This window comes from Pelophylax lessonae (genome assembly GCF_965119305.1).
Source record: "Pelophylax lessonae genome assembly, chromosome: 5".
Taxonomy (NCBI): Eukaryota; Metazoa; Chordata; class Amphibia; order Anura; family Ranidae; genus Pelophylax; species Pelophylax lessonae.
Genome location: NC_138772.1, coordinates 107647859 through 107671825, shown reverse-complemented (window position 1 = coordinate 107671825; position 23967 = coordinate 107647859). Strand labels below are relative to the sequence as shown.

The window sequence follows — 23967 nt, the reverse complement described above, 5'->3', positions numbered from 1 at the left end:
GGAGCACAAATTGCAACATACCCTATTGGCCCTAGGTACTGATCCTCACTACCCGTTCTTTGTATAAAACACACACATTTTATAGCAATAGATTGGTGGTCTATTCCCACTACTATCCTAGCTTAAATAATTTTTTGCTCCATTTCTGAAAGCTGCAAGACATCGTCCCCATTTTGCTAAAATATTTGTACGGAGTTTAATCTTAACTCAATATTGAAATTAACAAACCCAATTTTTTTTATTTTTTAATTAGTCCTGCCCTGCCTTATCCCTCTTGAGAAAATATCAGTGCACTTCCCGTGCCTTGAGCTTCATAGTAGTACGTCTGCAGTAAAAGATCTAGGGCACTGCTGCCTCTGACTGCTAGACTCATAAGATTCGGAGTGAGAATTGGCAATGACTGTTAGATTCTTTTTCTACAAAAACTATAGTAAAGGATCTGAAGTATAAGAAATCGCACTGCTTTATTTATTCCATTAATCTGTGCTTTCATCACCTCTCCCGCTGTTTCCTGAATGCTACCCCACCAGCCATCACAGGGGCAACACGATCATGAAGTAGTAAAGCCCCTGCTCCTCAACTACCACAGCCACCTCCACACAGCAACATGCAGAACAAGGCATGGAAAGTCTGCATTGGGGAAAAGGCTAGCTGTAGGAAGCCCACAGGCAATATTGGTGACTAGTCCTTTGCCTTCTGCTTCATTTTCTGTTTACAAGTTCCACAGCACTAGTCTTCGACCGTTTCGATATGAAACAAAAAAATAAAAAAAAATCAGTCACACAAATTATACAACCAAAGCACATTTAATAGAAATTTTGAAAACAGCAATATAAAAATGAACTCTGGTTTAGAAATATAAAATAATACAAAAAGGTTTATTTTCCTCAGTTATTTAACAAACATTTGCCTCTTCTTTTGACAAAAATAGTTTAAGTACCTTCATTATTTTACATTACAAACAAAACATGAAAAGAATTTATTAACCCTTAGACGGGCTTTAAAACCATATTATAATAATACAAACATAATTATTTATGTTTCCTTTTAAGAAAATTCACATCCTAAGAAAAGATGTAGATAAACTTTTCTTCCTTGTTCACCGAGGAACAGCCATCAAGGAAATCTTTACATGAAGATAGTACAAGACATTTTTCAGCCTTTCAGCATGACTGATAAACACTGTGGCATCCAAAAGGTCCATGGGGTCTTGTGTAGATATAAACATTCATGTGAATTTATATGTGTGCTGGTTAAGGAAAATAGTTTGAGGGAAAAGAGAACAAACCCTATAGCACAACATTTATTGAAAAGATGAACAGGTTCTGACCCAAGTTGTGCCAGGGCAAAAGGCAAACAAAGAAAGTACAACTTTAATGCTCCTATCACAGGTATCAACCAACAAAAAAAAAAAAAAAAAAAAAAAAAACAGAATTGTAATATCCTGATTGGGAAAATATATTTTTTATAGGAAAATATCAGTATTTTTTGTTCCCAGATACAGTATGTCTTACATAACTGCCTATAAATCGAATGCCTTCCTTTTCCACTACAGTATTCATTCTATAAGTACCCCTTGTTAAGTTACAGTACCTGACCAGTATTTAAAGGCAGGGCATAGGATCTACATCTAGGCTTAAAAAAAAAAAAAAACTGAATTTTTGTACTTACTGTAAAATCCTTTTCTCTGAAGTCCATTGACAGACGCAGCTGCATATCTTCTTAGACAATTGGGTTATGCTCCTCCAATCAGGAATAGGACACTAGGCAGGAAAAAACTTTACCACGCCTATGTGGTTGTCCCTGCAGGCATAACCCCACACACTGCTACAGTCTCCAGTTTCGTTGCAAGCAATGTTTAGAAGACCAAAACCCCATTTCACTCATAAATAGAGGGGCGGGTGCTGCATCGGTCAATGGACTTCCGAGAAAAGGATTTTAGGGCAAGTACAAAAGTACAACAGTTTTCTCTATCGTCCATTGACAGACGCAGCTACATTTCTTCTTAAGACCATTGGGACGTCCTAAAGCAGTATATGCATGAGGGGTGGGAAAAAACGCAAAAGAAGAACGTAATTTCCCAAAGGCTAAAATTAGCCAACCAGGTAACATGGAGCTCAACCAGGAACAACTGGAGCTCACCTAAAAAAAAAAAAAGATACACCCTCAAAAGAGAACCACCAAAAAAGGTTCTCTCTTAAACAGCAGCCTGCAAAACCTTGCAGCCAAAAGAGGCATCCCGAGGATGCCAACACATCTACTCTGTAGAATTTTGTAAACGTATGCGCACAGATGACCAATTTGCAGCCTTGCAAACTTGCATCACTGACGCCTGATGATGAAAAGCCCAAGAGCCACTCAGTGTCCTAGTAGAATGCACCTTCACAGGGAAAAGAGGCACCTGATGCAGCCAATCCTTTACAAGGTCCCTCGTTAAGGACAAAAAGAGCATCTGATTTTCTGAAAGCCTCAGTAGCCGCCAGGTAAACCCTAATTGCCCGAACCACATCCAAAGAATGCAGGGCAATTTCCTTAGGAAGCTTGGGACAAAGCACACGCAGCACAAGGTCTTCATTCAAATTAAAATCAGAAACCACCTTAGGAAGAAAAGACTGATTAGGTTGGAGTACCACCTTATCTTTGTGGACCACCAAATAAGGTGAGCGGCAGGACAACGCCGCCAATTCAGACACTCTGCAGGCAGAAGTGATAGCCACAAAAAGCAACAACCCAACAACGAAAGCAGAGAAATCTCCCTAATGTTCTCAAAATGAGGCTTTTGAAGAACAGATAATACCAAATTCAGATCCCACGGAGGTAGCGGGAATCGTCTAGGGGGACCATATGGCGCACTCCCTGAATGAAAATGTAAATCAAGGCATGTGTAGCTAGCGGTGATTCACACCATGAAATGTACGTTAAATCTTCCTGGAAGTAGACTTCCTGGCCTTCAATAAAGTAGGAATCACAGAGTAAGAAAGACCTCTATCTCTCAACAACTGTCTTTCAACAGCCATGCCGTTAAAGCCAGCGACTGTAAAGCAGGATGGAAGATCGGCCCTTGAGACAGCAGATCTTCGCTGAGAGGAAGTCTCCAAGGAGCATCGGCGACCAACCTTACCAGGTCAGCGTACCAAGACCGGAGAGGCCAGTCGGGGCCACCAGAACGACCGGAATCCCTTCCACCTCTATCCTGTGTAGAAGCCGCGGCAGGAGTTTCAGCAAAAGAAAGGCGTAAATCAGCTTATACAGACCCCAAGGAACCACCAGTGCGTCTGTGGCGTCAGCCAGAGGATCCCAAGACCTGGCTACGAACCTTTGAACCTTCCTGTTGAGACGAGAAGCAAACAGATCGACCTCGGGCGTCCCCCACTGGGATGTGCACGGCAGAAAGCCGGAACAAACTCTTCCGCCCAAGCCAGAATCTCGGCCACCTCCTTGGCCACCAAGACACCTTTGGTGCCCCCCTGCTGATTGATGTAAGCCACAGCCATGATGTTGTCCGATTGAATCCGAACCAGACTTTCTCGCAGAAGAGTCGTCCAGTGGTTCAGACAAAATGTTATTGCTCTGAGCTCCAAAACATTGATCGGTAGTTTTGAATTCTATTGTCCAGGTTCCCTGGGCACAGAGCTGTCCCAGAACCCTGCCCCAGCCCGACAGGCTGGAGCCTGTGGTCACCACCGTCCAAAACCACGGCAGGAAAGACTTGCCTTGGCACAGTGCTGGCGACTGAAGCCACCACAACAGAGTAGACTTTGTGTTGTGGCTCAACCGAATCAAATTGATCAAGGACTTGTTTCATTTGGTTGTGAACAAGCACGCTGTTGGTCGCGTGAAATGCGTCTACCACTTCCATTCTGTTGTACCTTGTATCCAATTTTGTACAATAAACCCTTTTTCTACCATCAAGTCCTTGTTTGGTGTGCGGCCACTTTCTCTTCTTGTTCCATTTGACAAGAATCTCCCTCTGCAAAGTTCTCGTGTGAATCTGAGCAAAAGGAACTGCCTCAAAGGTTAATACCATCAGACCCAAGGCCCTCATGCAAATCCGCAGAGGACAGATTTTTTTGCCCACAGCAAACAAATCGCCCCCCTGCAACTTCTACAGCTTGGCAAGGGGAAGATTCGCCAAAGCTGAATCCAGAGTAAAGCCCACATAATCCAGCCTCAAAGGAGCGGATTTCTTGAAATTGATATTCCACCCAAACTCTTGCAGGGTTCTGACAGTGATCGACAGATTGTCCAACAGGGCTCCATGAGAGTGAGCTATCAAAAGGCGATCATCCATGTACCCCGGTAGCACAAATGCCGACACCGGGGCCAGTACCTTTGTAAAAACCCTGGGAGCGGAGACGAGACCAAAGAGTAACGCCAAAAATTGATAATGCTCCTCTGCTATGGCAAAGCGAAGACAGACGTAGAGTGGGTGTGAAGAACCTGTCCGACAGTCGAGACCAGAATTTTATCTTGTACCCTGATCAGAGCAGTTCGTAAACCCTTTTGTCCTGAATCAGGGAAGTCCATGGTTCGGCAAAGACGTCCCCCCACCCCAGAAGCGGGTGAGGGCACCCCTTCATGCAGACAAGGATTTGTCTGCAGAACCAGACTGGCCAGTTTTGGATTTACCTGACCATGGCTTCTTGGAACCCCCAGAAGACCTGAACGGATTTCCCTTTTCTTGTGACCCAGAGGTACGAAAAAGCCGCCTATGAGCAGTGAAGGAAGGCCCCCGCTTATGACGTGGCGCCTTGCCCTTAGAGGATTGAAGAAGAAGACTACTCTTCCCACCTGTAAGCACTTTGATCAGTTCATCCAGAGAAGATCCAAACAACCTTTCTCCCATAAAGGACCAGCTTTTTAAACACACCATGCGTCTAATGGCAACCCCCACTGCAGACACCCTGGCCACTAGGGGGGCCACATCCAAGGACGCATCACACAACATAAGGGCTTGAGCCATCTGGTCCAGGAGCTCAATCAGCGCCGTAGGAATCTGTTCAGATTATAAATTCCCCTTAAGTAACTTACCCATTCAGTGACCGTCTGAGACACCAGAACGTTCACAAAAACTAGTTTTAGTATGGAACCCGCCAACACGTGTAGATGGCGGGACAGAGACTCCACCCATCTATCCACGGGGTCTGTAAAAGCCGGTGATTCCTCCACCGGAACCACAGTAGATCTATTCAATCTGGAAACCAGGTGATCCACCTTCAGTGGGACGGTCCATCGAGTGGAAACCATCTTCGCAAAGGGGTAACGGCATTTAAAGCCCTTGGGCACCACTAGAATATGCTTGATGCGCCATTGATCATTTACAATATCAAAAAACTCTGGGCAAGGAGACACCTTGCCTGACTTCTGGGCTTTGCGTGAACCAAAAAGACACTTGCGTACCTGACACTGTAGATTTGTCTGCCATTTTTAAAGTCTCCCGCACAGAAACAGTGCTTCCACCAATGTGTGTTCCCGCGCGGCGGCTGAAGACAGATAAATTGCAAATCGCGATCCCACCACCGCACTAGCGGTATCCCAAATCCTAATCCAATACAATCGGATAGAGAAAGGAAAACCTACAGGGGACCTCAAAAACAATACCCAACCGCTCAGGAGGCTTGCTGGAAACGTTGTGTGAAACAAAGTAGAAACATTCTGACACAGGAAGTAGAAACAGAAATACCTGGGTCATTGCTAGATTAAATTGTGTCATGCCTGCTGCCTGTCCAGCGATTTGGACCACAAGAAAATGGCCGCACCATGCATTCCTATGCGGAATTAACAGAAAATGGCTGACCATACATTGTCAACGGAGAACAATAAGCACAAATCCACAGCAAAATGCCCCCCCCCCCCCCACAGCGTGCCATGAGGACTCCCGGAGCCCTGAGGGGGGGTCCCAGACAAGTGGCATCGGTAGGTCCTTAACAAAAGACCCCACCAGGTCATAATGCTGTAACGCCGCAGCGGCCGCAATATTTCTGGCCCCCCCAAGGTAGGAACCCACTAGAGAAGGGAGGACTTCTTAGAAGTCTAGTCCGCAGACTGGTATTTCAGCAAGATAATACGCAGAAGAACCACTGCTGATACAGACAGCCAAGAATTCAAAGGAGCCGCATCCAAAGAGGCATCACAGATAAACTGTAGCTCCTGGACCAACTGATCTGCCAGCTCCGCAAGACAGGTGGAAGCGGTTTCCCCTCCAGGTTCCGGTGTAAAAGTTTAGCCCCCTTCGGTCAGAGCTTGCGACACAAGGGTAATAGTAAATCCCGGCCTAAGTGCCGAACCAGCCACAGCGAACTAATGGCGGGCAAGAGCCTCCGCCCTCCTATCAGCTGGATATTTAAAGGCCGGAAACTCCTCAACCAGAATGAAGGTAGCTTTATTTAACCTGGAAACCAAGGAGTCCACTACAGGTGGGACCCTCCACCTTTAAACGCAGTTAATCCTCATAAGGATACAGCAAGCAAAAAGTGCTTAGAAACCACTGCGTTTGGACAACCCCACTGTTTTATGACAATGTTGTCAAAGTAGAAAAAGAAACACCCTTGCAACTTTGGAGGGCCTGTGGGTGCCAAAAGGGAGCGGCGCCTCCAATGTAGCATCAGCCGCAAACCTCCATTTTTAAAGTGTCACGCACTGAAAGGGGCAGGTGCCCCACACAATGTTGGCAAGGCTGTCATTAAAAAATGAAGGGCCACCACAGACCCACCTCTTCCAAGGTAGGCGCCAAGCTGACCGCATGGCCTAGCAGGTCGCAGCTTACCTTTTTGTGGAGGCCCAGCCACAAGTGCACAGATCCCAGCCCAACAGATGGCCAAAGGAAGAGTGGGGGCTTCAGCTAAATGCACTTGAGCCGCTCCCCAATGGGACCCCAGCGGAGCCAGGGGCATCAGAGGGGAGGGTAGATGCCCAACGGGATGCAGTGGCTTCAGCCACCCTCACAGGGCACCGCATCATGTCATTTGACTAGTAGGCAGCAAAGCCGTGGCCTAAATTTTTAGCCAGATCCAGCCACGTGAGGCACATACAGGCAGATGCTAAACTATCCTCTCCCCCAGCGCCAATAACCACCACAGGGAGCCCAGAGGACATCTCTGCCCCAGTCACCAACCCCCAGGGTGGCAGGGAACCCTGCTCAACCCCCCGTTGCGTACCCGGAAAAACCCGGTCAGCAGCAACTCTGACCAGCCCCCCTTAAGAGCATGTGACAACAGCCAGCTCATAACCTCACCCAGATGTTTAACTCGCAGGCCAGCCCCCCGTCCAATGGGGCTATGTCGCGGCCAACCTAGCACGGAGCTGTGGTCTGCACGCGCTCGCTGGCCAGACTGGGAGAGCCTCTGGATCTATATTATCCAGTCCGTCGCCCAGTCCGCCAATAGTAGATTCTCACAGGAACAAAATAACAAAGATAGGAAAAATTAAATTCAATTGAAAAAAAAAAAAAAAAATAAAAAAAAACAAACAAACAAACAAAAAAAAACGCCAGGACCAAAGATCCCAGCAAGGAACTAGGTCCTAAAGCCCCGTACACACGTAGCGATTGTCGGCCGCAAATATTCAGCCGCCGACCGATCAGCCGATTGTAGGCTTGTTAGTATGAAGCTTCCGACAGCCGTAAGCGCATTTTCGGCCGAACAGAATCTGTCGTGCAGGCATTAAAATTTTTGTAGGCCAACACCAGAACGGCCGATTGTTTGCCAGTCAGTACAGATTTCGGCCGACAGACAGCAGATTTGCAAGACTGGGCATGCTCAGAAAAGAAAAGAGACAAGGAAAGTTAACCATCACATGACATCACTTCTGCAGTCGGCTGTTGTTGGCCGACAAAATTTGTGTGCAGTCTTTTGCACTTTTCAGCGGACAGGACAGCCCTGGACAAAAGACGGCCGATCGTTCGGCCGACGATCGGTACGTGTGTTTACGGGGCTTTACTCCTGACTAGGTAGGGAAAAAAACAGAGGCTATAGCAAAGAGAGGAAGTATACTCTCCCGAGACTGCCTATAGGCGTAGTCAAGCTTTTTCCTGCCTAGTGTCCTACTCCTGTAGGGGCCAGTATAATCCAATGGTTAAGAAGAATCAGGAGTTGTGTCCGTCAATGAACGAAAGAGAAAATCAATTTCTCTGATGTTCACTGACGGACAGCTCCTGATCTTCTTAACCATTGGGTTATACTGCTCCCTACATGAGTAGGACACTATGCAGAAAAAAAGTCTGGCTACACCTATGGGGTATATTCCCTCTCTCTGCTATAGGTACTCTGTTTTGTTACAAGCAGTGTCAGAAGAATTACAACTCCACAGAGTGATGGGTGCTGTGTCCATCAATGAACATCAGAGAAACGGATTTTACGGTAAGTTAAAAATCCCATTCTCTCTTTCGTTCATTGACGGACACAGCTCCTGATCTTCTTGACCATTGGGACATCCCAAAGCAGTGTTAAACATGAGGGGTGGGAACAGCGAAAAAAATTCCCAAGGCTAAACTATAGCCAACCAGGTAAACGGGAACTCGACCAAAACTGCAGCCCACCAGAAAAAAAAAAAAAGAAAAATACACCCTCAAAGAGGACCAGGTCCTCTAAACAGCAGCCTGCAAAACCTTCCGGCCAAAGGATGCATCCACTTTATATAACTTTGTGAAAGTGTGCACCGACGACCAGGTGGCCGCCCTGCAAACCTGCGTCACTGACACCTGATGACGGGAAGGCCCAGGAGGCACTGAGCACCCGAGTAGAGTGTGCCTTGACAGGGAAAAGGAGGAACTTGACCCTTGATGGAATATGCCTGAATCACCGGCTCTTTGATCCATCTGTAAATGGTCGCAGAGGAAGCGGACAACCCTTTGAGGCCCATCCGTAAGCACAAATAGTAAGTCTGACTTTCTAAAAGACTCTGTAGCTGCCAGGTACACCCTAATTGCCTGGATCACATCCAAGGCATGCAGAGCAATTACCTTTGAATGTTTTGGCCTGGGGCACAGTGAAGGCAGCACAATGTCTTCATTCAAATGTATATCATAGACAACCTGAGGAAGGAACGACAGTCAGGGGTGAAGAACCACCTTATTACTGTGAACCACCAAGTAAAGTGAATGACAGGGTAACGCCGCCAATTCTGGCACCCTGTGCGAAAAGGTGACCAAAAAGACCACCTTCTGGGACAGCGTAAGCAAGGGAATCTCCCAAAGATTCTCAAAAGGAGGCTTTTGGAGGACTGAGAGCAGCAAATTGAGGTCCCAAAGCAGCAACAGAGACCGCATTGGAGGGGTCAAGTGCCTGACTCCCTGAAGAAAAGTACACACCAAGGAGTATGAGGCCAAGGGCCGTTGAAAGTAGACCTCCAAGACCGAAACCTGACCCTTGATAGTACTCAAGGCCAGTTTCTGCTCAACCACCCTTTGAAGGAAGGTCAAGAGGCAAGCCACCGAAAAAGGAGCGAGGATGAACCCCAAGAGACTCACACCATGCAATGTACGTCTTCCACGTACGATTGTAGATCTTTCTAGAGGTAGATTTCTTAGCTTAGCAGCATTGGAATCACCGACTCCATCCTCGATACATCATCACCTCGCGTTCAACAGCTAAGGGGTCAAAGCAAGTGACTAAAGCAGGATGGAAGATTGGTCCTTGAAACAGCAGACCCTCCCTGAGAGGAAGCTTCCAAGGAACGTCGGCGACCAGCTACACCAGATCGGCATACGAAGCCTGGCGAGGCCAGTCCAGGGCCACTAAGATGACCGAAATCCCTTCTGCCTCGATCCTGCATAGATGTCTTGGTAGAAGCTTGAGAGGTGAGAAGGCGTAAATCAGATGATTCTGACCCCACTGGGCCAGGCCAGGAGGAACGCTGCTACTCAAGCTGAGACCCAGTAATTTGCGACCTCGTGAGGCGTTTAACTCGCAGGCAAGCCCCTGTCCAGGAGGCCTATGTCACAGCAGACCTAGCGCGGAGCTGAGGTCTGCATGTGCTCGCTGGCCACATTGGGTTCACCACTGAATCTAGATTATCCAGCCCATCACCCAGTCTGGCAGTGGACTGCAGATCTCACAGTAAAAAATCCAGGAGAAAAATTTTTTATCTAAAAAGAAAAAAAATGCCAGGACCAGAGATCCCAGCAAGGCACTAGGGTCCTTACTCCTGACTAGACAGAAAAAAACTGAGTACCTATAGCAGACAGAGGGAGTATCCCCCTGGGACTGCCCATAGGCATAGCCAGACTTTCTGCCTAGTGTTCTACTCCTGTAGGGGCAGTGAATAGTTGAGACGATCAGGATTCAGGAATATTTTCTGAGATACTGAATTTTGGGTTTTCACTGGCTGTAAGCTATAACCATCAAAATAAGGAAATGCTTGAAACAGGTCACTCTGTGTGTAATGGACCAATCAATAGAACATACGAGTTTAACTTTTTGATGATATTTTATTTTTTTTAGATGCACCTGTATAGTGTTACAATCAGCAAAGATTGCACTCCTTGCTAATTGGAGGGCTCTAAGTAGGGGGGTGTCAGACATCTGCAGAAAGACCACTGCTTCCACACATGGAGCAAGGGTCCATCTCTGCAACATGATGGCAGGGGACAGGCTTTTTCTACCCAATCGGTGGGCCGCTTTCTAAAGAAGAACAAAAAATAAGACTTCGCACAACTCTTGTTTTGATGCAAGCAGAATGTATTTAGCCAATTTATACAGAGCTCAGTTGAGATCTAAAGCTTAATAATGCCCCCCCCCCCCCACTTGTTGACACTGGGTGAAAATAAACTCTAAATGCTGTAGTATACTCACCTAATTCCATGGCGACATGATGCTCCAGTCTTGAGTCTTCTCTTTGTTTACAGGAGGTGGGGTCCTTATGGAAACAGGAAGAGACATCTCACCTGTGATTACATAAAGAGGGGATTGTTGGGCCACCCAGCACACCTGCATCACTGGTCCCTTATGGCAGACCAGGCGAGTTTATCGTGCTTAATTTTTTTTATGCAGATGGTCTTTAAGAGCATTTTCAAATTTTTTTAGAAGGATATGACTCATAATCCAACGTCTGTGTCAAAACTCCAGTGAGGACAAATTCCGCATTATGGACATCTATAAGATAGGAATAATCATCATCAGAGCTCAAAAGATCATTTATAAAATGTTCATACTAAACTACCCAAATGAGAATATTTACCTATACTACCAGCAAAATACTCTCTGCAAAGATGAAGATCATTTTCACATGAAATCAAGATAATTTCTGCCAAGCTCTATAAAAAAAAAAAAAATTATTGAAACGATATTATTAAGGCGTTAAAGAAAAGGATAATATATCATATTCTTAAAGATTTCCCTAGATGTTCACCTTTTTAAAAAAAAATATAATATATAATGTGCATCTTTTTGCAGGTATAAAAATACGCATGCACAAAATGCAATCAACAGACTGTGAGTGCAATGCCTGGATCTTGCAGACTCTCAGTACACTGTCTGCCCGTACCTCCGACAAAGGCAGGCAGGTAATGAATAGTAGAAGTATCAATAGAGTACGAGAGCGCTCATCAGTTCATTGAGGAATAAAAGCAGGAATCAGTTGGCCTTCGACACAGACTGCCTGCGTTCAGGGCTGATCACTTACATGCGATTGTTGCCCAATTACATGTGAGTGGGCGCAATTAGCTGTGAGAACAGTCAGCCTAAAATTGCTTTCAATGTGGCTGCCTACTCGCAAATAATCAGGGAACCCCCACTGGGGATCTAGCAGCTGATCGCAAACATGGTGCGATTTGCAAGTGTGAAGGAACCCTAATCCAGTTTTTGCCCACAATCAATACTAAAAAGGTTAAAATCGCTTCTAGCCCAGTGTGTTTCTATGACTGATCTATTCTATTGGGTATTGTTATGGGATTAAAGCAATGTAAATATTAATGAGGCTGTGATATAATGAAAGTGTGTCAGCTGTATAAAGCCCAAAAGGGTTTTCATTTTTTCAATTTTTTTTTATACCTGTCCATGTCCTAATTGAAATGACCCCTTCCTTCTTATCAATGTGAAAAAAAGAACAAGAAATAAGGGGACAGACCGCAATAGACACTTCACATTTTCTAACTATTCTAAAAAGCTAAAAGAAAGTCTGTCACCAATAGGGAGATTCCCCATCACTGTAACTCAGTTACTAGGGAACGAAACTGAAGAGGAATCTTCTCAAGTAAATCATAGCAATAAACACCTCTCAATTCAGATGGAAGTTCTTACTAGAAGATATTCTTAGGGACAGGGGCTCTGAAAAACGTGAATATCACTTACTTTATTTTGTTTGTGCTCCATAATTTTCCGAAAAGAGGGTGGTTTTGTTAAGATCTTGCCACCTGCACACTCAACAATAGATTTCATTGTTGACAAACTGGGACAGATACCTGGAGTAATGTAAAAATACTTTCCCTGGGGGGGAGAAAAAAAAAAAGTAAAGTACATCGAATTACTGTCAAATAATATGATTTTAACACACTGAACGTTTAGTAAGGAGAACACTTGTACAGCGAGACTAAAGCCACAAAGTAAGCACCGAAAAGTTACCTTAAAGTGTTACTAAACCCACAAGAGTAAAATCAGTCTGTATTACTGTGCCTACTCTTTATACTAAGCAATGTAAAGCAGATTTCACCCGTTACGATCTGCACTGCTAAAAACAGCAGGTTATAAGTAGAGTGGAGGTTTTGAGAAATCTGGAAGCAAACTGTTCACTCTGCTAAACAGGTCCTAAAAAGCTTTTATTAACCACTTTAAGACTGGACCTATTTTTGACACTTACTTAAAATCAGTATTTTTTGCTAGAAAACCCCCAAACATTATATTTTTTTTAGCAAAGACTCTGGAGAATAAAATAGTCATTGCAAAATTTTTTGTCACGCGGTATTTGCGCAGCGGTCTTTCAAACGCCATTTTTTTGGAAAAATTACGCAAAATCACATTTCGCCGCATTTAAAAAAACTAAAAACAGTAAAGTTAGCCCATTTGTATATTGTGAAAGATGATGTCATGCCGAGTAAAAAGATACCCAACATGTTACGGTTTAAAATTGCGCATACCCACGGAATGGCGACAAACTACGGTCAATAAAAATCTCCATAGGCGGCACTTCAAAATTTAACGGTTACCAGTTTAGAGTTAGAGTGTAGCTCACGCTCTGGCGATCACGGCGATATCTCACATGTGTGGTTTGAACAGCGATTTCATTTGCGGTGCAACTTCAGTTTACGTTTTATTCGTGCGTGAGCTCACAGCGACGGGGGCGGCTACAATTTTTTTTTCCTATTTTTTTTATTTATTTTTCTCATTTTAACACAGGTTTTTTTAAAAAAATAAAAAAATCTGATCACTTTTATTGCTGTCACAAGCAATGTAAACATCCCTTGTGATAGTAATATGCAGTGACAGGTACTCTTTATGGAGGGATCAAGGCCCCTTTACTACACTTCCATGTAGTCAAAACTCCGAAAACTGCATTTTTGAAACTGCCACCTTTAGCAGCCAAGTAACCCGGATTTGAAGTTCTGGACACCGCCTCCGGGTTACGTCATCGGAGACCCGATCGAAGCCGCATCCGGCTTCGATCAGGACTCCATCCAGTTGGCGGACGGGCCGGCTGGTTGCTCGGGGTCTCCCGGTGGGAAGGGAGACCCGGGCAGAGCCACGGAAGGCGGCGGGAGGGGGGGGACGGATGTCCCCTCTCGCTCGCCGGGGTAGCGATCGAGCTGCTCCCAAGCCGCATCGGTCGTTACCGCCAGAAAGCCGACCGCCGGCTCTAAAAAACGGTACTAACCGCTTAAAGTCAGCTGACGTAGGCCTACGTCAGTTTGCGTTAAGTGGTTAATGGAAAGCAAACTGGACCAGTTGGAGACACACTATGATTGACACACCAGGCTTTTCCTCCTGCAAACTACAGTCAAAAACAGTACAATGCTGCCAGTAGTTTGTCACATTCAACTAGAACAGTTTTATAATAATGAAGATACTCATTTAGATTCTTTACTCATTCAAGTTGCTTCTTCCACTCTAATGAGTGTCTTCAACATTGGTGAACAAGGCCAATTGAGTGTTCCTACTATTAGTAGGATACCAAAGCCTGGATAAAAGAAAGCCTTCACAGTTGGTAAAATTTTGAAAACAGTGGTCACAAACTTTCAAACTGGAAGTGCACTTACCTTAAAAAGTGGAGTCACCCGGGCTCTTTTTAAGGATTCTTCTAAGCTAAAGCAAAACAACACCTCAGCTTCAGCATCCCGAAGTATGTAGTTCTGTTCCTCTAAATAAGAGAGAAGAAAAAAAAAAAAAAATCACGTTAAAAAGGAAAGCCTTTATTGTGGTTGTAAGCGAAATGAACATCTACAGCAATATTTTAAAAACGATAATGTTCTATAAAATACAATGTAAAATGTGACTGTAGTAGAATACTGCCTCTGTATACAAATTCTGCCCTTATTTCTAATGTACTCTGCTAATACAAATACAAAGTTTGAAATTTGTGCAAACCTTCACCTATCATTTAAAATGAAAAGCACACTCACAATCCTATGATAAAAGGTGAATTTTGTAAAAGGGGTGTCACTGTTGAATTCTTCAGAAAACAAATCATAGTAAAACGTTTCCTTTATATAATGTGGACCATATTTTCTGTGCATAGTAGCAGGGTTGCTAATGGTCTATATTTTCAGTGACAGTTTGTAAAAAGTTAAAGCAAAACCAGATTTCTCCCATTCGTAAAAGTCTGTGGATGGGAGAAGCTGTCCCTGAAAATAGGGCTTCAGCCTGTCTGACGCTTTTTTGCCCAACACAGGTCCTGCATAAACAGGATGGAGACTGGATCTGCTCTGCCCCCCAGCCCTATTCCTGCTATGTCTGCCAGAGCCCCACACTCCACCCCCATCATGTGCAATGCATGACAACACTGAATGTGAAAGGTGTTGTGTGAACATGTGCAGGCGGAAGATATGAACAAAGGGCATGCAGCAGCTCTGAATCCCAATTGCTTGCTGCAGCACTGCCTGAGCCTTGGGGAGAGCAACCTGGAAGGCCATATCTGGTGAGTGGGCATTTTGTACACCAAACACCCCCTCCTCCTCTCCCCCACTTTGCCCCCACCTTTCCCTCTCATCCTGACTTTTGAACACTATATGCAGTGTTTTTGTTACTTACTCTTGACCTCTGAACTCTATACTCTTATTTAAGATATTTTTGACCAGTGTTCATTGTCTCAACCTTTGCTGGTTTTAATGACATTTTTCTTTAAGGTAGGATCAATCACAAGAAGTAATATCTTTTGGTTTGCAGAAAAGAAATTGAATTTTTTTAAATTACAACAACCCTTTGTCCTGAGGTTTATGCAAGTATGTGAGACAGTCACTTGTACCAGAGTGGTTAAGAGTATTTTGTGGGAAGGAAGACTGTGGCATAGGTGTGTAGTGTGTACAGGGGGTAGACTAAGGTTAGGTTTAATCATTCCCCTTTAAGTCATTCCCTCAGTTAGGTGAAAATTAGCCATGACCACCATTTACCATGGCGCTACACAGGACTCATTTGTGCTTCATCCCAGGTTTTATCATCTTTGTCATTCTCACAATTAATCATGCTGTATTCAATTGAAACATGAATGGGTTAACATTACAATAACCGGAAAAGGGTACTGTAAATGAAGTGTAGTAATACATAGCAGCCATAGGTCATTATTCATTAGTATCACAGCTAAAAGCACTATTCTCACTTAAAACACTTTCCTATACACACAAGACATACATGGTTTGATTCATCTGGTTGGCCAAACCAGATATGAAAGGGAAACTGCCTAATGGAGCGCACACACAGAAAAATTCACCAATTTATCCATTATAAGATTATTCCTTACCAACAAATTTTTGGCACTTGAAGCTTTCATCCAGCCACTCTGGAGTCACAATGTGCTTTGCTACGGAAATCGCAGTGAGGAATTTGACAGTTCTTGTAACTTTACTAGCAATTAAATGAGTGCATTTTTGTGCAGAGTCTACCACTTCTCCTCCAAGTATATATAGTTTCTGAAAACAAAAGTTTTTTTTCAAAGTCCAACATTAAACATTTAAAGTAAAATAAATGTAAACATACTAAATGTCAAACCTATTTTTTAACAAGGTTGATGCTGCTAGCATTTTATAAAATGTTTATCGAGAAAGCAGCAGTTACTTTAGTGCTCACGTTTGGGAAAAGGTCCTTACCTTAACATACTGCTGAAGTTGGGTGGGATCAAACCCTGTAAACAGTACATGAGGAGTCAAGTCTGGGGATAATTTCTTAGTTGGAGGTGGAAGATCTTCAATTCTGAAAAAGACCATTAAGTACTGAGACATCGAACAGAAGTAAAAGACTGTATTCAACTCTATTACTGCGATGTTTAAGTAATGTTTAGTACAGGTACTTTTGCATGGGGGTAAGGAGGGTGGAAGCTGGGAAGCCGTAAAGTCAAGGTCCAGTAATCAAAATTAGGGAGGAAAACAAAGAGGCGGCATTTTAGGTCCACAATGGTTTTATACTGAAGGAATATATAGGCTGCCTCAGCTTACTGTTACTAAAAATTCAAGTTGCCTGAATGTTACTGAACAAATAACCTCAATAATTTGAGCCACTGGCTGGATAAAAGCATCCAAATGAGGACTTCTCATGCAACATAATTGTTCTGGGTCTGCAACTAAAAGTATAAAAAAACATTGGCATCCATGTACAATAGATATTAAACAAAAGTCTACACATCCCTGTTAAAATGTCAGGTTTCTGATGAATCATTCAAGAACTTGGGGCCAATCCTGTTTAATTTATTCATAAATGATCTAGAGGAGGGGATATCTAGTACAATCTCAGTATTTGGGGATGATACTAAACTAAGCATGCCAATATCTTCTATGCAGGATGTGGAAACCTTACAAGCGGACCTGAACAAAATAATGGGATGGGCAACTACATGGCAGATAAGATTTAATGTTGAAAAATGTAAGGTAATGCACTTGGGTGCCAGAAACCAGAAAGCAAGCTACTCACTGGGGGGGGGGGGGACCTCTGGGTGAGTCTAGGATGGAAAGGGTCCTAGGGATACTGGTAGACAACAGGCTTGGCAGTGGCATGCAATGCCAAGCCGCTGCAAGCAAAGCCAACAGAATACTGGGATGCATAAAAAAGGGGATTCACTCCAGAAATAAAGAGATTATTCTCCCACTCTACAAGACTCTGGTCCGGCCACATCTGGAGTATGCTGTCCAGTTCTGGGCACCGGTCCTCAGGAAGGATGTGCTGGAACTGGAAAGAATCCAGAGAAGGGCAACAAAAATAATTAGGGGAATGGAGGACATCAGCTATGAGGAAAGACTACAAGCACTGAACTTATTCTCTCTGGAGAAGAGATGCTTGAGAGGGGATATGATATAAATGTACAAATACTGTACTGGCGACCCTAGCATAAGGAAGAAACTATTCAGAGAAAGGAAATACAATAAGACACGTGGCCACTCACTAAAACTAGAGGAAAGGTGGTTTAACCTTAAAGTACGTAGGGGGTTCTTTACTGTCAGAGCAGTAAGATTGTGGTATTCTCTTCCCGCAAACAGTCGTATCAGCAGGGAGCATTGATAGTTTAAAAAACTATTAGATGGGCACCCTAAAGACCACAACATACAGGGGTATACAATGTATGGTTAACAGCAAACAAACACACACACACACACCATAGGTTGAACTGGATGGGGGAGTAAAAAAAAAAAAAACTAAAATAATGTGGCTGCATAAGTTTGCACACCCTCTTATAACTGGGGATACAGTTGTGTTCAGAATTAAGCAATCATATTCAAACTCATGTTAAATAGGAGTCAGTACAGTACACGCCTACCATCATTTAAAGTGCCTCTGATAACCCCAAATAAAGTTCAGCTGTTCTAGTAGGTCTTTCAGAACAGCTCTGATCTGCAGGGGCCCGCCAGAGCAAATGTCACCTCTACTGAGCCTTGTTTTTCACCGCACTGACACCCCCTCAAAATTGGGCAACACCTGGGATGGCTATGGGGAAGAGAAAAGACTGCAGTCAGCCAGGAAATATGACAGATTTTTTTTTCCCTCAGCCGTGACATTGCAGCAATCAAGATGGCGCCGGCACTTCCCCTGGCTCCTCACATGGTAGCTCGTATCTGCAGGGCTCCGCACACAAGTATCCACATCAAGGAAGCACCAGATCAAACTATAAAAACCGATCCTTTCCACAAGCCTTATCCTCCTCATCCAGCCCTGTGAAAGCCAAACAGAAGCTACAGGATTCCGCTGCCACAGCACATGAGGTGAGCGTTTTAGATTCCTCATTAGAGGACACCAGGAAGCTGCAATAGAACTGACTTTCCAACTTCTAACAAACCAGTGATTGATACAACATTGAAGGTCATGTTAGTCTCTTTACGCAGCACTTTACACTCTGACATCATTTCTCTCACACAACAGCTTAAGGCAGAGCTGCATGATGTGAATAACAGTATCACAGGTGTAAAAAAAGATGGGAGAATTTGCCTCCACATTTAATGAGTTGGTGGATGCACATAATGACAGAGAAGATGATTTACAGTGGCTGCAAAACTTCCGGATCATAACTTCAAAATAAAAGGAATTCCATAAAATGTTAAACCTCAGGAATTGAAAGCCTACCTCACCAATATTTTACAAGATTATTCCGGAGGCTCCTCTAGAAGATCTAGTGATTGATCGTATCCACAGATTGCCCAAACTTCTCTCCCCCAGCCCATTTACCCAGAGATACAATTGCAAGGTTAGCTGCTTTCAACAACTTTTCTTTGGTGTGATAATAGTGTAGAGCACGGGACAAGCTCCCACAGGAACTGCAAAATTTGTCATTTTTTGCTGACCTCTCAGCCTTCACAATGCAGCAGCACAGGAAGTTAGCAATAACTAAGCCTCTGCATAACCATCACATTTCCTTTAGGTGGGTATATTCAGCCAGGCTGCTAATCACCAAAGATGACAATACATTTGCAAGCTTATCTCTAGAAGGCGGCTTGCAACTCCTGAGGAACTGGGGCATACTTGATCCACCTGGACATGACCAACGCAACATGCCTAAACCTCCCAGTGAAGCTTGGAATGAATCTGATGGAGAGGTGGGTTAACCTTGTGCTCCTTTTACTTCTATCACTTAAACCAGCTCTGTCTGGCCTGCGGATCTTATGAGCGTATTTGGTTCTTTGACCCCAGCTAGAACGCAGTTAACTCTGCTCAGATTCGTTAAGAATCGTCAATTTTTTACCTGTTGTTACCCCTGCACTGTACTGTTACCGTGTAGGAGATAATTAACCTCTTCTTTTTTAAGTCTGTTTACTTCATCAGGACTCGTACACCTTTAAGCTCTAGGACATTGTTCACTGTTGCACGTTCACAACTCTCTGAATCTGCCTTGGACACCCATACCTGGTCTACCAACACAGGTAGAGTGACTATTTTTCCTCTAGACCTACTTGTGATAAATCAATACCTCACACTCTTCAGCACTCCACACATCAGCTGTCAACATGCAATTCAAAATATCATTCTTGAACTTCAAACGACTCAGTAGCCCAGCCAATAGGCACATGGCCTGGAAGGAGACATGTCAGCCACAATGTGAGGTCATGTGTCTCCAAGAGACTTACTTTTCCTCTTCAAAACCACCAACATTTCAACATCCATCGATTCCCACACATATACTTTTCTAATGGCCCAAAAAAGAAGGGAGGAGGGGTGGATATTGTTGTTATAAATGCAGTTTTATTTAAACAAGTAGCTGTAGAAACAGGACGCCTTTGTGAGATATATTATCTTAGTCTGTTCATATCAACAATTGTTACATGCTACGTCACTAGCTTGTGAGGGTCTAGGGAGCAAGCGCGCGCCGCCGGAGGCGCGCTCCCGCTCCCGCGTGGTCACGGACCCCCCCGCGCGTGTGACCGGCGGACTCGATGTCCGCCGGCCACTCTGCGATCGGCGGGGGAGAGGGAGAAAGGCAGGCAGCTTGTGTAAACAAGCTGCCTGTCATTCTCCCCTCTGTATGAGAGCTGATCATATGGATCTACTATGTAGATCCGTTGATCACTCTGCATACAGCTGAAGCCACAGCCAATCACAGTAAGAATCACGCCCCTAGGGACACACACAGCCCCTCCCTCTCAAAATAAAGTTAACCCCTTCACTACCAGTGTATTTTTACAGTAACAGTGCATATGTATAGCACTGATTACTGTAGAAATGTCACTGGTAACCCCAAAAGTGTCAAAAATGTCAGTCAAGGGTCCGATCTGTCCGCCGCAATGTCGCAGTACCGCAAAAAAAAAAATCGCAGATCGCCGCCATTACGCGTTAAAAAAAAACAACAAAAATGACAAAAATCTTTCCCTTAGTCAGTAAACGCAATAACTTTTGCGCAAACCAATCAAAATACGCTTTTTGCGATTTTTTTTTTACCAAACATAGGTAGCAGAAAACAAATTGGCCGAAAATGTTAAAAAATTTTGATTTTTACATTTTTTTTGGGGGGAATTTCATATAAAAAAAAGGGAAAAATATTGCTATTTTTGCAAAATTGACGCTCTTTTTTTGTTTATAGCGCGTGATCAAAAAATCGCACAGGTGATCAAATACCGCCAAAAGAAAGCTCTGTTTGTGGGAAAAAAAGGACGCCAAATTCGTTTAGGTACAGCGTCGCACGACCGCGCAATTGTCCGTTAAAGTCACGCAGTGCCGAATCGCAAAATACCCCCTGGTCGTTTAGCAGCCAAATCCTCCGGGGCTTAAGTGGTTAAGGTCTACCTCCAACGTTAAACAACTTGCATCTCTAAAAAAGATCTGGAAAAAAATCTTCCCTCAGACATAGCCACACTTATTCTTTGTGGAGACTAATATTATCCCCAATAGGGACATGGACAGATCCACCTCATCCTCGAACCGCCACTACAGAGCTATCTTTCTGAACACAAGCAACATGTTTAATGTCAACATTCATCCGAAAAGGACTTCACTTTCTTCTCGCATGTACACCACAGCTACTCTAGAATAGATTTTTTCTTAGACGATAAATTTCTCTTTCAAAATGTCAGTAAATCAGAAATACACAATATAGTGTGGTCTGACCACGCACCAATATCCATCGTTGGGGGGGGGGTTCTTGTGCCCAAACAAGGGCAAATAGGTGGCGAAACGATATATTCTTGTTTTCTCAGCCTGAACACAGATCTAAGATCTCTTCCACCCTCAAGAGAATTTTTTCACAATTAATGCCCCTTCAGTCGCAGACCCCTTTACACTGGAACACACCAGTATAAACCAGAGGTTTACTCATACAGATGAGCTCCAAGATCAAAAGGCAAAGAGCACAGCAGCTTAATGACCTACTTCATACTATACATAAAACTAGAATCCGCCAACAAACTCAACCACCCAGTCCCTTCGGGAGCAACTATTTCAAGCCAGACATGACCTCCGATCTCTATTGCTTTCTCAACATGACAAGGCCCTTAGAAAATTAAAAATCAATTCATATCGCTATGGCAATAAAGCCAGCAAATTTACTAGCTGCCAAGACCAAAGAAAAAGTCTCTATAAACAGAAGATCCCGTACCTCAATCCCACTGCAGGACAAAAAAGTATTAAACCCCAAAGATATCGCAAATACTTTTAGTGAGTATTCTAGCTCATTATACAATTTACATTCACATGATTTACACATGATTTCCTGGAATCAATTTCTCTACCCACTCTCCAACAAAGACTTGGTATCTATTAATGCCCCCTAAACTCTATCTGAAATAGAAACTATTATTAAGAATTTACCACGCAAATCACCAGGAACTGATGGGTTTTCATCTGAGTACTATCAATCTTATACGCCCATTCGGTTACCTCATCTACTACCGGTCTTTAACCACTTCCATACAGAGCAGTTACACCCCCTTCCTGCCCAGACCAATTTTCACATTTGGGCGCTCTCACACTTTGAATAATTACTCAGTCATATAACGCTGTAACCAATCATATTTTTTATCATTTTTTTCACACAAATAGAGCTTTCTTTTAGTAGTATTTAATTAGCACTGGGTTTTTTCTTTTTTACGATACAAGTGAAAAAAAAGAGCGAAAATTTTGAAAAAAAAACAAAAAAAAAAACACATTTGGTTTTAGTTTCCATTATAAAATTTAGCAAATAAGTAATTTTTTTTCATAAATTTGGGCCAAAATGTATACTTCTACATATCTTTGGTAAAAATAATCCAAATTAGTGGTTATTATTTAGTCTGTGTGAAAGTTATAGAGTCTACAAGCTATGGTGCCAATCATTGAAAATGGATAACACCTAATACACCTGATGTAACGACGGCCTATCTCATTTCTTGAGGCCCTGAAATGTCAGGACAGTACAAATACCCCCAAAATGACCCCTTTTTGGAAAGTAGAGATTCCAGGGTATTCTGTGTGCTCGGATAAGGGTCTGGCGTGGATTTTAGGGGGTTTGTTTTTTTTGCCGTTCCCATTAAAATCCATACCAGACCCTGGAATAGGGGGACCCCATGCCGTTTATTTCATTTTTTTACCTGTATTGCCAGGAGCCGACAATACATTAAAGCCGCAAGAAAGTTTAAATGACATTTTTTCCTTTAGAAATGTCAGTATTGCTGCAGCAGGCTACAAACATCACACAGATGCACTATTTTACAGTCACATTAAGGGGGCCCTCCAGGCACGAAATTTAAAGGAATTTTTCATTTTTATTGTTTCACTTTAGGCATTATTAAAAATCACTGCTCCTGTAAAAACAATTGTTTTTATAAAAAATGTTTGCATTGATTCATGTCCCCCAGGGCAGTACCCAGGTCCCCAAACACTTTTTTGGGCCAATAACTTGCATTTAAGCCTTTAAAATTGGGACTTTTGATTTTTCATGTTCATGTCCCATGACATGAACATGGGACATTCTTTGGAGCGTATTGCGTCCCGCGATTTTGTTTGCGCGATGTTGCCGCGATTCGGCAGGCGGAAATCGCGGCAACATCGCTCGGCGTTTGGGGGACTATTGCAAATCAACGGGCAACGCTAGGCGTCCCGCGATTTGCAATAATCTCCGGATTGCCGGCGGAACCGCGGCGGTTCTGCCCGCGATCCAAACGCTGACATGTGAATGCAGCCTTAACGTCCAATATACGTGTTATGGTTATTTGTTGTTTTTTTGTACCTCTTTATGCAGTAGCTATTGCAATTGCATTCAAATCCCAATTTTAATTCTATGTGTTTTCCTGACTTGATGACTTAAGTTGATTATCTTAACGTATGATCAGTCGAATGCTACTGAGGTTCTATACCTACTCCTTGATAATACCTACTGGAGGAGAATTTACAATCTCTGTATTTTATACTCAAAAGTTTATGCATGAGATTACTGCGGTTTCTTCTGTATATGAAGCAAAATTCTAATAAAAACGAATTAAAAAAAAAAAAAAAAAAGTGTCAGTAAGACGTTCCGAGGCATTAGATATACCATGGAACACAGTGAAGGCAGTCATCAAGTGGAGAAAACATGAACAGTGACATTACCAAGAACTGGACATCACCTCAAAATTGATGAAAAGATGAGAAGAAAACTTTCAGGGAGGCTGCCAAGAGGCCTACAGCAATATTAAAGGAGCTGTAGGAATCTCTGGCAAGTACTGGCTGTGTGGACAAAAAACACTGCGCATCACCAAAAGAACACCATACCCACCGTGAAGTATGGTGGTAGTAGCATCATGCTTTGGGGCCGTTTTTCCTCAGCTGGTACAGGGGCCTTGGTTACGGTAGAGGGAATTGTGAACAGTTCCAAATACCAGTCAATATTGGTACAAAACCTTCAGGCTTCTGCTATAAAGTGGAAGATGAAGAGGAACTTCATCTTTGAGCATAGCAACGACTC

General features: G+C 43.5%; 1 protein-coding gene across 1 annotated transcript in view; it reads right to left on the bottom strand.

The window, feature by feature from the left end:
• Positions 1-11007: 11007 nt before the first annotated feature.
• Positions 11008-23967, bottom strand: part of PAXIP1 (PAX interacting protein 1) — a gene marked incomplete at its 3' end in the record, with an annotated part of 68941 nt that continues 55981 nt past the window's right edge. The window contains exons 15-20 of the mRNA XM_082258900.1: positions 16229-16331; positions 15883-16051; positions 14186-14286; positions 12288-12422; positions 11176-11251; positions 11008-11090 (exon numbers count right to left, since the gene is read on the bottom strand). Of these exons, the coding sequence (XP_082115026.1) occupies positions 11008-11090; positions 11176-11251; positions 12288-12422; positions 14186-14286; positions 15883-16051; positions 16229-16331 (667 nt within the window). The remainder of the gene's footprint in view (positions 11091-11175; positions 11252-12287; positions 12423-14185; positions 14287-15882; positions 16052-16228; positions 16332-23967) is intronic.